The 16,947-nt window shown below is 35.8% G+C and overlaps 1 protein-coding gene across 3 annotated transcripts in view; it reads left to right on the top strand.

Moving 5' to 3' along the window:
- NBEAL1 (neurobeachin like 1) overlaps positions 1 to 16,947 on the top strand; it is a 187,267-nt gene that overhangs the window by 74,875 nt on the left and 95,445 nt on the right. For all 3 annotated transcript variants that reach the window (XM_058708591.1, XM_058708582.1, XM_058708601.1), the window contains 7 exons: positions 1,053 to 1,356; positions 6,425 to 6,510; positions 12,379 to 12,468; positions 14,962 to 15,130; positions 15,589 to 15,722; positions 16,185 to 16,344; positions 16,454 to 16,556. In XM_058708591.1, coding sequence (XP_058564574.1) covers positions 1,053 to 1,356; positions 6,425 to 6,510; positions 12,379 to 12,468; positions 14,962 to 15,130; positions 15,589 to 15,722; positions 16,185 to 16,344; positions 16,454 to 16,556 — 1,046 coding nt within the window. The remainder of the gene's footprint in view (positions 1 to 1,052; positions 1,357 to 6,424; positions 6,511 to 12,378; positions 12,469 to 14,961; positions 15,131 to 15,588; positions 15,723 to 16,184; positions 16,345 to 16,453; positions 16,557 to 16,947) is intronic.

Here is a 16,947-nt window from a genome sequence, read left to right as displayed (position 1 = left end):
TCTTGATTTTGGCTCAGATCATGATCTCATGGTTCCTGGGGTTGAGCCTGGCAAGTGTGGAGCCTGCTTAGGATTCTCTCTCTCCTTCTCTTTGCCCCTCCCTTGCTTGTGTGTTCTCTCTCTCTCTCTCTCTCAAAATAAATTTAAAAACTTTAAAAAATTAAAAATAAATAAAATCTTTAGAATAATAATAATAAAGCCCTCCCAAGTGTACAAAATACTTAGAGACTATTATGATGGTCTCTTTTCCATCCTCACTGAATTTGAAACAGTAATGAAGAAACTTTAAGCCTTTACATTGTAGTCAAATATAAGATGGAACTTATTGAGATGATTCTTAAAGAATATTATTGTAGCAGTGATTCACACATCAGGATTGTAGGATGTAAGCTTGGGAAATAGCACACTGATTTATTTTCAAAAATGTATTTGGGGAAAAGAATCAGAAATAAAAGCTGCAATTTGTAATAGCTCTGTTTAAAAAAATCAGAAATAAAGATTGTTTACATATTGTATTAGAAATGGAAAAAAAATATTATTATAAAAGTTCTCTGAGAATTCTTAGATAATTCTAAAAGAGCCTTTTTTGAAGGTAATGAAATCTGTTATTTCCCAGGTGCTTCTCTGATTCTAGTAGTTTCTTATTGATGTTCATCCTGATGCTCATTTTAGGATAGCCTGTAATTAGTGTTATTATACTAATGTGTAGTTCTGTTTATAAATTTTAAGGGAGAAAAGTAGTTTCCTTTATTTTAGATTATAGTAAAGTTGTTAAAGTTTTTAAAAACACTCATTAAAATTTCAAAATTTACAGGATATAATGTGAATTATAAAAGTAACACATCCAAATCCCATAGGCCAAAAGTAACATCTCTCATTGGCTTCTTATGTATGCACACACATGCACACATTATGATCCAATAAAATTAAAACTTACAATTTATTTTCCATCTATTTGTTTTTTTAATTTTATGTGCTGTTTTATTTTCAATCTGAAGATCGAGATATAATTAAAATGGTGTAATTTATTTTGTTTGTTTCTTAATTTTTAGCCTTTTATTTCCTGCTGCATTGGTTCAGCTGGGCAAAGAACCACCACTCCTCCACCATCCCAAATCCCAGATCCACCTTTTTCTTCCCCCATTATCCCTCATCGGACATCATTTGGTGGAATTCTGTCATCAGCCTCCTGGGGAGGAACACTTGAAAAATCAAAATTGATTACCAAATTGATATCAGCTGGAACTCAAGATAGTGAATGGGGATGTCCCACATCTCTGGAGGGCCAGCTAGGGTCTGTTATCATATTTTATGAAGGACTACAGCCTCCTCAGGTGAAGGCATTGTATTTAGCAGGTGAGCATGTACAGTCATACTGTTTAAACTTAGTGGGTTTTTTTTTTTTGCTGCCTACATATATTTTGAAGAATATATTTGATCTGAAGACTGTATTTGTATTTGTAATGGAAGCTGAAAGGGAAGAAAAATCCCACTACATTCCCTGTCCGCCCACCCTCAACTTGATTGGGATATTATTGACATAAAACATATGTAAGTTTAAGATGTACAGTGTAATGATTTGATAGACGTGTATATTACAAAATGATTGCCGCAAGGTTATTTAGCACCTGCATCCCTCACATAATTAGAGTGTTTTACATGTATGTTGATAATATTTAAGAACTGACCTGTGAGTTTGAGCCTCATATTGTGCTCTGTGCTGATGGTGTGGAGCCTACATGGGATTCTCTCTCTCCCTTTTTCTCTGCCCCGTCCATGCTCTCTCTCTCTCTCTCTCTCTCAAAATAAATAAATAAACTTTAAAAAAAAAAAAAAAAAAAAAAACACAAGGAATGGTCAATACTGTTTCCTCCTTTTATTGATGTAAGGTGGAACCTTGTTTGAATTTGCATTTCTTTTTTTTTTTTTAGTACTATTCATTTACTATTCAATTTCTATGATATCTTTTCACATTGTTGGTTATTTTGCTATTTTTCTTCTAAATTTAAATTACTTAACATTAGATAAATTAATAGGTAAATTTTGTTATATTTGATATTAGGTTTTTAATGCTGTATAAAATTTCCTTTCTATAGTGGAGATTGAACCACCCACAACTTTTCTAGGTTTTATTTTTTAAAAAAAATTTTTTTTTCAACGTTTTTTATTTATTTTTGGGACAGAGAGAGACAGAGCATGAACGGGGGAGGGGCAGAGAGAGGGAGACACAGAATCGGAAACAGGCTCCAGGCTCCGAGCCATCAGCCCAGAGCCTGACGTGGGGCTCGAACTCACAGACCGCGAGATTGTGACCTGGCTGAAGTCAGACGCTTAACCGACTGCGCCACCCAGGCGCCCCTAGGTTTTAGATGAATTGAAGGTGATACCAAAATGAAGTTCATTTTGGCTAGTATGGTTTAACTGTGTTGAGTAGCTTGAAACAGCTTAATTTTATTTATTTATTTATTTATTTATTTATTTATTTATTTATTTATTTATTTATTTATTTATTTTAACAAGCTCTCTTTAATAAAAGGAAAAATAGAAAAACAACCAAATATCATGTACTATATTATCTGTGTCATTCTCGTTATTCATCTGTTAAAATTGATGGCAATGTTGTATGTATAGTAATTTACAGAATTCATATTGTTAAATAACTTTAATTTTATTTATTTTTATTTTTTAAAAATTTACATCCAAGTTAGTTAGCATATAGTGCAATAATGATTTCAGGAGTAGAATCTAGTGATTCATCCCTATATGTAACAAACACCCACTGCTCATCCCAACAAGTGTCCTCCTTAATGTCCCTTGCCCATTTAGCCCACCCCTCCACCCACAACCCATCCAGCAGCCTTTAGTTTGTTCTCTGTATTTAAGAGTCTCTTATGTTTTGTCCCCCTCCTTGTTATTATTTTTGTTTCCCTTCCCTTATGTTCATCTGTTTTGTATCTTAAATTGTTCATATGAGTGAAGTCATAGGGTATTTGTTTCTCTGACTAATCTCACTTAGCATAAACACACTAGTTCCATCCATGTTGTTGCATATGGTAAGATTTCATTCTTTTTGATTGCTGAGTAATACTCTATTATGTATATACACTACATCATCTTTATCCATTAATCTGTTGATGGACACTTGGGCTCTTTCCATACTTTGGTGCTGCCAGTGGCACAGCTGTAAACATTGGGATGCACGTGCTCTTTTCAAACAGCACACCTGTATCCTTTGGATAAATACCTACTTGTGCAATTTCTGGGTTATAGGGTAGTTCTATTTTTAATTTTTTGAGGAACCTCCATATTTTCCAGAGTGGTTGCACCAGTTTGCATTCCCACCAGCAATGCAAAAGGGTTCTTCTTTCTCCGCATCCTCACCAGCATCTGTTGTTGCCCAGGTTGTTAATTTTAGCCATTCTTACTGGTGTGAGGTGGTATCTCATTGTGGTTTTGATTTGTATTTCCCTGATGATGAGTGATGTTGAGCATTTTTTTCATGTCTCTTGTTAGCCATCTGGATGTCTTTTTTTTTTTTTTTTAATTTTTTTAAATGTTTATTTATTTTTGAGACAAAGAGAGACAGAGCATGAACGGGGAGGGTCAGAGAGAGAGGGAGACACAAAATCTGAAGCAGGTTCCAGGCTCTGAGCTGTCAGCACAGAGCCCGATGTGGGGCTCGAACTTACAGACTGTGAGGTCATGACCTGAGCCAAAGTCAGCCGACTGAGCCACCCAGGCGCCCGTATCTGGATGTCTTCTTTAGAAAAGTGTCTATTCATGTCTTTTGCCCATTTCTTCACTAGATTGCTTTTTTCTGTGTGTTGAGTTTGGTAAGTTCCTTGTTGATTTTGGGTACTAACTCTTTATTTGATATGTCATTTGCAAATATCTTCTCCCATTCCTTCGGTTGCCTTTTAGTTTTGCTGATTATTTCCTTTGCCATGCAGAAGCTTTTTATCTTGCTGAGATCCCAGTACTTCATTTTTGCTTTTGTTTCCCTTGCCTCTGGAGAACGTGTTGAGTAAGAAGTTGCTGCAGCAGAGGTCCAAGAGGTTTTTGCTTGCCTTCTCCTTGAGGATTTTGATGGTTTCCTGTCTTATATTTAGGTCTTTCATCCATTTTGAGTTTATTTTTGTGTATGGTGTAATAAAGTGGTCCAGGTTCATCTTCTTCATGTCGCTGTCCAGTTTTCCCATCACCATTTGTTGAAGAGACTGTCTTTATTCTATTGGATATTTTTTGCTCAAAGCTTAGTTGGCCATACATTTGTGGGTCCATTTCTAAGTATTCTCTTCTGTTCCATTGACCTATGTGTCTGTTTTTGTGCCAGTACCATACTGTCTTGATGATTACAGCTTTGTAATACATCTTGATGTCCAGAATTGTGATGCCTCCAGCTTTGGGTTTTTTTTTCAGGATTGCTTTGACTATTCGGGGTCTTTTCTGGTTCCATACAAATTTTAGGATTATTTGTTCTAGGTCTATGAAGAATGCTGGTATTATTTTAATAGGGATTGCATTGAATATGTAGATTGCTTTGGGTAGTATTGACATTTTAACAATATTTGTTCTTCCTGTCCAGGAACATGGAATATTTTTCCATTTTTTTGTGTCTTCTTCAATTTCTTTCATAAGCTTTGTATAGTTTTCAGTATGTAAGTTTTTCACCTCTTTGGTTAGGTTTATTCCTAGGTATTTTATGGTTTTTTGGTGAAATTGTAAGTGGGATCGATTCCATGGTTTCCCTTTCTGCTGTTTCATTATTGGTGTACTGATTTCTGTGCATTGATTTTATATCCTGCCACTTTGCTGAATTCATGGATCAGTTTTAGCAGGTTTTTGATGGAATCTTTTGGGTTTTCCATATAGATTGTCATGTCATCTGTGAAGAGTGAAAGTTTGACTTCCTCCTTGCCGATTTGGATGCCTTTTATTTCTTTGTGTTGTCTGATTGTTGATGCTAGAATTTCCAATACTATGTTGAATAACAGTGGCGAGAGTGGACATCCCTGTCTTGTTCCTGACCTTAGGGGGAAAGCTCTCAGTTTTTCCCCATTGAGGATATTAGTGGTGGGTCTTTTGTATGTGGCTTTTAGGATCTTGAGTTATAATCCTTCTATCCCTACTTCCTTGAGGGTTTTTATCAAGAAAGGATGCTGTATTTTGTCAAATGCTCTCTCTGCATCTATTGAGAGAATCATGTGGTTCTGTCCTTTATTTTATTAGTATCATATACCACTGATTTGTTTGTAGATATTGAACCAGCCCTGCATCCCAGGTATAAATGCCACTTGATCATGGTGAATAATTATTTTAATGCATTATTGGATCCAATTGGCTACTATCTTGTTGAGAATTTTTGCATCCATGTTTATCAGGGAAATTTATCTATAGTTCTGCTTTTTAGTGGGATCTTTGTCTGGTTTTGAAATCAAGGTAATGCTGGCCTCATAGAAGGAGTTTGGAAGTTCCTTCCATTTCTATTTTTTGGAACAGCTTTAAAAGAATAGAAGTTAACACTTCTTTAAATGTTTGGTAGAATTCCCTTGGAAAGCCATCTGGCTCTGGACTCTTGTTTTTGGGGAGGTTTTTGATTACTAATTCTTTACTGGTTATCAGTCTGTTCAAATTCTCTATTTCTTCCTGTTTTCAGTTTTGGTAGTTTGTATTTTTCTAGGTATTTTCCGTTTCTTCCAGATTGCCCAATTTGTTGGAATATAATTGCTTATAATCTCTTATTATTGTTTGTATTTCTGCAGTATTGGTTGTGATCTCTCCTCTTTCATTTTTTATTTTATTTGGGTCATTTCCTTTTTCTTTTTGATCAGACTGTCTAGGGGTTAATCAATTTTGTTAATTCTTTCAAAGAACCAGCTCCTGGTTTCATTGATCTCTTCTGTTTTTTTGATTTCAATAGAATTAATTTCTGCTCTAATCTTTATTATAATTTCCCATCTTCTGCTGGTTTGGGGTTTTATTTGCTGTTCTTTTTCCAGCTCTTTAAGGTGTGAGGTTAGGTTGTATATGTGAGACCTTTCTTCCTTCTTTAGGAAGGCCTGTATTGCTATATACTTCCCTCTTCTGACTGCGTTTGCTGCATTCCAGAGGCTTTGGGCTGTCATGTTATCATTTTCATTGGCTTCCATGTACTTTTTATTTCCTCTTTAATGTCTTGGCCATTCATTCTTCGGTAGGATGTTCTTTAATCTCCCAAGTTTTCATTTCTTTCCAAATTTTTTCTTCCGATTGATTTCAAGTTTCATAGCGTTGTGTCTGAAAATATGCATAGTATGATTTCGATCTTTTTGAACTTGCCTGAGGGGGAAACAACTTAATTTTAAATTTTGTCCTGATTACACAGAATCAAGGAGGCCAAAAATATTCAGTGATGTTTATGTACGTGTGTGTAAATAATTTTCAGGTCCAAACTGTTTAAGCCCTTGGAAATTTCAAGAGTCTGACATGGCTGACCTGTCTGGTAACATCCTTCTTCACTATACTGCAAAGGTGAGAGTAAATGCATGGACTGTATCTACTTGTAACTGTGCTATGAACTAAAATTCCTTTTTTGTTCCTTTTGTCATTTCAGTGGTTAATTGAGAAGGATAGTCTTGAATTAAATTTAAAAATTACTCATTTTCTTTTTTTGTTTTTTTAATTTTTTTTTTTAACGTTTATTTATTTTTGAGACAAAGAGAGACAGAGCATGAATGGGGGAGGGTCAGAGAGAGGGAGACACAGAATCTGAAACAGGCTCCAGGCTCTGAGCTGTCAGCACAGAGCCCGACGCGGGGCTCAAACTCACGGACTGCGAGATCATGACCTGAGCCGAAGTTGGCAGCTTAACCGACTGAGCCACCCAGGCGCCCCCCCCCCCCCCAAAAAAAATTACTCATTTTCAAAGGAAGAGGAGGTCCAACTCTCAACTAGTATTCAAATGTTTTGATTATGTCATCCCAGTAGTATGAGTGAGGAATCATATAGTATGAGTAGGAATCGTTGTGGTGGGAAGTTTTACTAATGAATTGACTTCAGGAAATGAAACTGTTTAAACTTGGATTATCCCACTTTTTTGGAAGGGGAGATTAAACAGAATTATGGTTAACATTTTTTTGTTTATTTTTTAAATGTAATTCTAGCAAGAAAACAAACCAAAAAAATGAAATGTTTACTTCAGAAGGAGAAAAAAGAAACTACCTATATGCATAGCATGCATAGTCCTTTTTCCTTCAAAGACCTACCTAGTGAAAGTAATTGAGGTCCGTAAAGTCTGAGAGAAAGAACTGGGAGAAGAAAAGGGAAAGTGGCATAAACAGTGTCAGTTGCCTTCATTGTACTAAATGTTAACACTGACACAGAAAATGCTTTTATTTGTGAGATTATGTACTATAGAATTTTTTTTCTAGTTTAGCCAGCTAGTACATGGTCATAACTTACTACTTTAATACTTAATTTGTGATATCTGACCTAATAAAATTCACCTAGCATTTGTATTCCCCTTTACTTTTTATTTTGAATAATTTCAAGCTAGAGAGGAATTGAAAGAATGGTAAAGTGAAATCATGTATACTCCATACTCTCCACCTGAATTCACCAATTACCAATTTTGCCACACCTGTTGACACCTGTTGCCTGTCTTTTGTGAAGGCACATTGACATAGGTATCAATGTAGCTATGTATTTATGTAATTATTAACCTACCTGGGAAAATTATCAATAATTTATGTACTGTATAACTCATTCAGATTTTCCCAGCTTTCTCAAAAATATTTTGTTTAGCCTTTTAAAAAACTTAAATCAAGGTTCATGCCTTGCATTGGTTATAAAGTCTCTTAGGACCCTTATTTTTTTTAGTGTTTGCCTTTTGTAACACGTTTTTTCAGTATGTTTGTTTACTGAACTAGACTTTATTTTCTTGGCAGGGGCTAGATCATATACTTATTTTCTTTTTACTGTTATTATTAAATATATAGGAAATAATTGAATTTAATCTCACTGATATATTTAATAGCATGTCCTAGATACATGTTAGTTAACTGAGTCTTTGTGGCATTATGTTTGTCATATTTATTCTCTTTCCAAATTTAAACTTGATAACATCAGGTTGAATTTTTACTGTTGGAACTTCCTTCCAGTAGTTGGAAGTTCCAACAGCAAAAATTCTCTAATAAGAAAATAGGTATTATTGTTTTTCCTCAAGAAACTCAGTATGACAAATACATCAATAAAACAATTTTTTGGAGGAATATTTCTTGAAACAGTGATACATCATGATAAAAAGTGTTGTGTGGTTAACAGAGTTTGGGGAAATGCTGTATTCTGTTTATCCATTTTGGAGATTGATCATATACTTGAAAAATCTTATTAGAAAAAATTTAGTTTATGTTTGTTTTATCCTACTCTTTGTCCAGTTATTTGAACATAGAACACATTCTGTTTTTCCATCTCACTTATTTAACAAATGCTAGTTTGAGAAAAGCTGCTCTTGAAGATTTTCTGAGAGTCAACAGCTTTTCATTTTTGTAATTGCTTGTAAGAGGTGTTGAACCATCCATTGTTTATAATTTTTTGAGTGTCTTCTCCATGCCAAGAATTGTGCTGAACTTTTAAGATCTAAAGATGAATTCAGTGTCTGGCTTTAAGAAACTTATAACCAGGGGCGCCTGGGTGGCTCAGTCAGTTGAGCGTCCAACTTCAGCTCAAGTCATGATCTCACAGCTTGTGAGTTCGAGCCCCGCATCAGGCTCTGTGCTGACAGCTCGGAGCCTGGAGCCTGCTTTGGATTCTGTGCCTCCCTCTCTCTCCCCCAACCCACTTGCATTCTGTCTCTGTCTCTCTCAAAAATAAACAAACATTAAAAAAAATTAACAAAAAAAGAAACTTATAACCCAAACTGAAGTAAATATGTAAAAAAAATGAGTGCAATGTAATTTTATGAGCATTTTTCTTTTTAACTACCATTTATTGGGTATTTACACTAATATTAAGCACTATGCTAAATGTTTTATATGTATTATTTCACTTAACCTTCATAAAAACTCTAAGGGATGTATGGTATCACCCGTGTCTTTTATGAGGTGTGGTTTTCTGAGGCTCAGTAAAGATAAGCAACTTGCTTAGCCTCATAATTTTAGTGAATGGTAGTGCTGGAGTTAGAATTCAGTCTGTTCAGTGCATATCCTTAACCACTATACAGTATTTCTGTGTTGGAATTGTGTATAAAATATAGTGAGAATATAAAGGCATGAGTGGTTAGTTCTTTCAGATCATAGCAAAGATGGTTTGATTTGTGTTTTAAAAGGCAGGGCTGAGGAGGGATGTGCCACATGTAACAAGCAGCACCTACAAAGGCATAGACTTTAAAACTGGGATCTACGTATATTTGGGTTTAGGGCACTAAGCAAGTAGGAAGAGAAGATGGCAGGAAATGAAATTAGAGGGCACATAGAGGCCAGATTATAGCAAGCCTCCTATGGCAGGCCAAGTAGTAGGCAGTGGATAGGATTTTAAGCAGAAGAACAAAATATGGTAAGGTTTACATTTTAGAAAAAGGTCTCAAGCTGCATTGTGAAAGTTGGATTGGAGGGATAGGAGACGGGAAGCAGTCATGCCATTAGAAGTTGTATTGTATGAGGACAGGTCATAGATACATGCTACCCAAACTGAGGTAGTAATGGGAGAAAGACATTTCTGTCTTTGAGACTAATATAGTTTACATTGAGTTAAGTGTAAACTCAGTTTCCGTTTGTTTTATTAAAACATCTTTTCTCAGTTGCCTTAAGAAGAAAGCAATGATGCATCATTTATGCTAAAATTTGTAGTAGTTTGTTTTTTTTGTTTTTTTTTTTTTGAATGGTAATTGGATTCGAGGATGCTTCATTATCTGCAAATTCACAGATTGGATGTGAAGTTATATGCTTTATAATCCTTCATGGAAGTTAACAAATACATTTGATAATTTCTAGAATTGCAGACTAGACTCTTAATATGAATGTATCCAGAATTGTCAATAACATGAAGGAAAAGTGTCTTATGCCTGTGATTAGAATTTTATATAATATGTTTTTCTGTTTTGTGATTTTTTTAAGGTTTATTTATTTATTTATTTTTTTTTTTTTTTTTTCAACGCTTTTTATTTATTTTTGGGACAGAGAGAGACAGAGCATGAACGGGGGAGGGGCAGAGAGAGAGGGAGACACAGAATCGGAAACAGGCTCCAGGCTCCGAGCCATCAGCCCAGAGCCTGACGTGGGGCTCGAACTCACGGACCGCGAGATCGTGACCTGGCTGAAGTCGGACGCCCAACCGACTGCGCCACCCAGGCGCCCCAAGTTTATTTATTTATTTTGAAAGAGATAGGGTAGGGGCAGAGAGAGAGGGAGGGAGGGAGGGAGGGAGAGAGGGAGAGAGAGAGAATCCCAAGCAGGCTGTGCACCATCAGCATGGAGCCTGATGCAGGGCTTGAGCCCACAAACCGTGAGATCATGACCTGAGCTGAAGTCAGATGCTTAACCAGTTGAGCCACCCAGGTGCCCTGTTTTGTGATTTCTGTATCTCACATTTTAATCACATAATTAAGTGTACCAGTGAAATTATGCCTAGGGAAATACTCATGGGAATAGAACACTGAATTTGTTAAAGACTCAAAATCTTGGGCCACCTAGGTGGCTCAGTCTAGGTTAAGCATCCAACTCTTTTTTTTTTTTTTTTTTAATTTTTAAAAAATATTTATTTATTTTTGAGACAGTGTGAGAGACAGAGTGCAAGCAGTGGAGGGCAGACAGAGGGAGAGACAGAATCCGAAGCGGGCTCCAGGCTGTCAGCCCAGAGCCCGATGTGGGGCTTGAACTCACGAACTGTGAGATCATGATCTGAGCCGAAGTCAGACACTTAACCGACTGAGCCACTCAGGCACCCCTAAGCATCCAACTCTTGATTTCAACTCAGATCATGATCTCATGATTCATGGGATCGAGTCCCACTTGTCTCTCTCTCTGCCTCTATCCTGCTTGCTCATTCTCTCTCAAAATAATTAAATAAATAGCCAAAAGCTGTTTGCATAAGTTGGTTTAAAACTTTAATTTTTTTAACTTTATAGGATTTTTTATTTTTTAAAGATTTTTTTTAATGTTTATTTTTGAGAGAAGGAAGAGAGTACGAGTGTGGGAGGGCCAAAGAGAAGGAGACACGGAATTGGAAGGGGGCTCCAGCATAGAGCCCGATGCAGGGCTCGAACTCTTGAAGCTCAAGGTCATGACCTGAGCCCAAGTCAGATGCTTAACTAAGCCACCCAGGCGCCCTCCCAAAATTTTTTTGAAGTTTAGTTGACACACAATGTTACATTAGTTTCAGGTGTACAACACAGTGATTTGACAAGTCTGTATATTGTGCTGTGCTCACTACAAGTGTAGTTCCTGTCTGTCACCATAAGCACTATTACAATAACACTGACTGTATTTCCTGTGCTGTACCTTTCATCCCTGTGGCTTACTCATTCCATAACTGGAAGCCTGGATCTCCCACTCCCCTTCACTCATTTTGCCCGTCCCTCCCCACCCTCACTCCCTTCCCTTCCCCTCCCCTCTGGCCACCATCAATTTGTTCTTAAAAGAGAAAAAATTGTAACTCCAGTGATTGGTGAGTAACTTGTTGCTATAGCTCTTCTATCAGGTGACAGGTAGAAGTGACCTGCTTTTGATGAGTGAGTCCTTTAGAATCTAGTCCCTTACAGGAGTGCTGATGCATAGGGGCACATGTACCCCAATGTTTATAGCAGCACTTTCAACAATAGCCAAATTATGGAAAGAGCCTAAATGTCCATCAATTGAGGAATGGATAAAGAAGATGTGGTTTATATATACAATAGAATACTACTTGGCAATGAGAAAAAATGAAATCTGGCCATTTGCAGCAACGTGGATGGAAATGGAGGGTATTATGCTAAGTGAAATAAATCAGTCAGATTTCACTCATGTGGATCTTGAGAAACTTAACAAAAGACTATGGGGGAGGGGAATGGTGAAAAAAAAGTAACGGAGAGGGAGGCAAACTATGAGAGACTCTTAAATACTGAGAACAAGCTGAGGGTTAATGGGGAGTGGGCAGAGGGGAAAGTAGGTGATGGGCATTGAGGAGGGCACTTGTTGGGATGAGCACTAGGTGTTGTATGGAGACCAATTTGACAATAATTTATATTTAAAAGAAAAAATAGAATCTAGTCCCTGATTCTTTTAAGAGGCAATGAGAATAGCAGTACTAAACTTAATGTTGTAAGCATTTTATCATTTTAAATTATGGCGAAATATTTCATATATAAAGTTATGTTTTTGTCCTCATTGTGCTTAGCTGTTGGCCATATTTTCCTTTTATTCTTAGGCTTGCAAAAATTCAATCTGTCTTGATTTATCTACTAATTGTTTGCATGGAAGATTAACAGGAAACAAAGTAGTGAACTGGGACATTAAGGTAAGTTAATGATGAGCAACGTCTTATGTAAGTTTACAGATCCTTTTAAAGAATTTATCTTTTTAGTACCACCAGGTTGATCTGAATAATAAGTCTCAGTGAAAATGTTTGCAAGCAAGATATACAGTTTGAGGTATAAACAAGTAGTTGAAGGACTAATTTGCTTGAAACTTAGTTACCTCCTTAAACTGTTTAACAGTTTCCTTAAGAAAAATAATACTACCTTAAAATCATTGCTCCACTTTTAAGGTATTTCATTCCTAAAACTATGTGACAGATTTCATCCTTTACCTTCTCAGAGACTTCATTGATTATCCCTTTTCTCCTGTATCACATGATTCTGTCAACAGTCTCCCGTCTATTAGCTTTTAACGTACTTCGATCTTTCCTCCCTAAAGCTAAAGATAAGTGACTTTTCCTCTTCCCCACATCCCCCTCTGGAGCTGTCATATCTTGTCTGACTTTTGGATGTTCCTCATATATATGTGACAGTTGGACATAATGTCTTTGGTTCTATATAGAGGCCTCTGCTTATTTTCCAAGACTGAGTTAACTGCTCTTGTCATGAATACTTACAATAGTTTATCATTTCACTTAGTGTGATGAATAATAATTTGCTTGGTAATTTAGAGCTTGATTCTCCAGTAGTCCTTAAGAACTTTGAAAAGAGGTACCGCTGCTTTTTTCACCAGTGCCTGGTACAGGGATATGCAATAACATTTTGACTGAGTGACTAAATTAATAAAGGTTATTTAGATTACTGTGAAAGTCAAGTCAGAGATATCCTATTTCTAAAAGATATTTCTTCAATAGAAATTATAGCTTAAGTAAAATCAAAAGAAATATAAAAGATATTTTAAGGGGACTTGCTGATAAATTAGCAAAAAATCCGTTTTATCTTGTCCTCAGTTAACACCAATCAAATATGCTTATTGTTTCAATGGAACAGACATTATTAGGATAGTTCTGCCTGTATAAAAATGAATCCATTAATTAATGTTAGTCTCATGTTATGTGGTATAAAGCATTTTTCTCTTTGTGAGATAAGACCACTTAATCATATCTGTTAAAGTAGTAAGATATGTAGCATTTGCCCTTACATAAGTTAACTTTTGCTGTCACTTCTGAGATTGGTTTTACAAGGCTAGTTCTCATGTATTACTTATATATAGAAAGCTGATTATTTGTGCCATACATTATACTTAAAAATCAAAGTAATTTTTGGTGCCTTGAGATACAGCTATGGGGAAATCATATGGGATCAGAGTTAACAAGAAAAGGATCATTGTATTTTTATACTGAAGCACAATCAAACACAAAAAAAGTTACATGACAGAAAAAAAAATACTTGCCATCTAAAAACTTAATTTGCTTACTATACATAGCTTTTAAAAATCAGCATGAAAGGGGTGATTGAGTGTTTGACTTCAGCTCAAGTCATGATCTCGCAGTTTGTGAGTTCAAGCCCTGCATCAGGATCACCGTTGTCAGCATAGGGCTTGCTTCAGATCCTCTGTCCCCCTCTCTCTCTGCCCCTCCCTGCTTGCGTGTGCGCGCTCTCTCTCTCTCAGAGATAAAATACTTTTTTAAATGTTAAAAAAAATATCAGCATGAAGACAAAAAGTATGAAGAGGGTTGTGTAAAGAATGAAACTTTCTAGATGGCAGCTCAGAAAATTTTAGCACTTAATAATGGCTAACCTTGGGTGGGTAGTACCAGTTCATTTTCATTTATTACCTTACTTAATCCTGGTAACAACTTTACAGAGTGGGAATTATTATCCTCATTTTACAGATGAAGGAACTCAGGCCAGAGAGATTACTAACTTGTCAAAGAATATGGACTGTATTTTGTTAAGCTATTCAAAATAGTCATTTTGACATTCAGAGGCACCCACTTCAATTTCTTTGTTAACTAAAAGTAGAGGAGTCAGTCATATTTCTACCACCAAATGATTTTTTTCTTAATTTATTTTGTTTATTATACTTAATTGCCTTATGACAGTTGTTTCCTCATATCATTAGTGTTACATTATAAAGTCTGCTTATGGGGTCAAGTTTGGATTGCTTGTGTTTGGAATCCCTAAACTTTGGAAAACAAAGGTGTGGTAAAAATAGTCTGTCATAGTGTTTCTTGAGTATTAATTATGGTGATCCCCCTAGCTACATTTTTTTTTTTTAAGTAAGCTTCATGCCCAGCATGGAGCCCAACATGGGTCTTGAACTCACAACCCTGAATCAAGACTTGAGCTGAGATAAAGAGCAGGACGCTTAACCTACTGAGCCATCCAGGTGTCCCCCACCCTGTGCAACTTCCCATCCTGTGGCTACTCTTCAAAGCATCTCCCTGAATTAAGGTTCCTTTAGCTTAAGGCTATCTTGTACATTGCCTGAAAGTTCAGCACATTTTTAATGTCACACATGCTGTGCGGGTGTTAAATGACAAAATTGCTCTTGTTTTATAAGATTAAAAGATTGTAATTTTCTTTTTCAGGACATCATAAACTGTATAGGTGGATTAAATGTACTGTTTCCTCTGTTGGAACAAATCAGCCACTTTGGTGAAGGACAGATTTCTGAAGGAATGAATGAAAGTACAGTTTCTGAATTGGTAACACCTGTAGAAGGAGATTGGGTGGTATTGACCTCCACAAAGGCTTCAGGTATTAAGATGAAATTAACACACAATAGTCATTGAGAAATTTGAGAATTAATTGAAAAATAGGTTAAAATGTCTTGCCACCCTTAGGAAGAAATTTAACCATTTGTAGCTGAAGCAGCCCATCCCTAATTTTACTAATGTAATTCAGAAAGTTCATTAATACTTTAGTCAGAAAAATTAAGATGTTGGTTTTACTCTTGATTGTCCTCAGTTTCTCCTGTTAATGGAAATATAACAGCATTGCTAAACTTATGGTAGAAAAAAATGTTTCCATGTGTATGCAAGTATACAATATGCAGTTGCTGCTTTCTCTGATATTTGCATTCTGCAAGTGACCTTTGGAGGCAAATTGCTCAACCAAATTCTTGTTTGTTACTATATGCATTATGATATAGAAAATGTGTTATAAAAATGATTTAGAGTAATATGATCATTAATGACATGTTCACAATTCCTCAGAGTCAAGATTAGAGAGAAATCTAATTGCAACATTTATCTTGATTGTGAAACACTTTATTCAAAGACATCCCATCAACCAGGACAATCTTATTCACTCCCATGGAGTTGCCACTCTTGGTGCCTTACTTCAGAAGGTGAGCACAAATTTAACAAATTTGCAGATGTGGCTAATGATTGTAATTAGCAGTTTGTCTTTAGGGTTTTTTTCCCACTAGGTAAATATTATTTTAAATTACACTACTATGGCTTCATTTATAATAGTGGATGTGATTTTATTTCACAAGCAGGTATTTTATCCTACTCTTAATCACATTTTTACAAGAATTAGTAATCTTACATAATAGTGTATAATCTTTGTATATAGGACTTTGTTAACATTGGTATTTGGGATCTTTGTTAAATATGATTTTAGGAATATGACATTAGGAAAATATGTTCTAGCAGACATTGGAAAAATTAAAGTTTAAGTTGTTTATATTTTTGTAACAGAGATTCTCATACTTAGTAGATATTCTGAATTAATCATTTGTAATTTAAATGTAGCTTAATGATAATTAAGCTGAAATTTACAGAGCCCTCATCTGTTTGGATTTCAGGTGCCAAGTGCCTTGATGGATGTTAATGTATTGATGGCAATTCAGTTACTAATTGAACAGGTATCATTAGAGAAAAATATGCAGCTCCTGCAACAAATGTATCAGTATTTACTCTTTGACTTTCGTATTTGGAACCGTGGAGATTTTCCCTTCCGAATTGGTGAGAGAGCAGGCTGTTGGATCAAATTTTACAATTGTTTTAGAAATTTATAACTATTTGTGGGATTTTATTTTAGGCATATCATTTAAGAGTGAACTTTGTATTTTAGGTCATATACAGTATCTTTCCACCATCATCAAAGACAGCAGGAGAGTTTTCCGAAAGAAGTACGGTGTGCAGTTTCTCCTAGATACACTTAGGATTTATTATGGGTATGATGTCCTTGTTCCTTCTCAGTTCGATACTGTTTTCTGCCTGCCACTGGGTTGGAATTTCTAGATTATTTATTTTCCAGAAATTCTAATATCCTTTAACTTCAGAGAGACAGGAAAATGTGGAGGTTAAAATGATGAACAATGTATCACATATATTGGGTTTGAATCTTATGTTTCATCAACTGGCTGTAGGTAACTTACTCAAATTTCTCTGCTCAAGTTGTGTCTGTGACAAGGAGATAATAAACCTGTGACACCCTATGGTGGTTTTGAGGATTAAACTAAAGAATTAAGAATGTGTAAAGCACTTACAACTGTGTCTTCTCCTTAGTATTGTTTAAATATATATAAACTATTTAGGGGCCCCTGAGTGGCTCAGTCGGTTGAG

The sequence above is a fragment of the Neofelis nebulosa genome, chromosome 2, assembly GCF_028018385.1.
Source record: "Neofelis nebulosa isolate mNeoNeb1 chromosome 2, mNeoNeb1.pri, whole genome shotgun sequence".
Lineage (NCBI taxonomy): Eukaryota > Metazoa > Chordata > Mammalia > Carnivora > Felidae > Neofelis > Neofelis nebulosa.
Note: the sequence above shows the minus strand (reverse complement) of the source record. Positions and strands in the feature narration are given on the sequence as shown.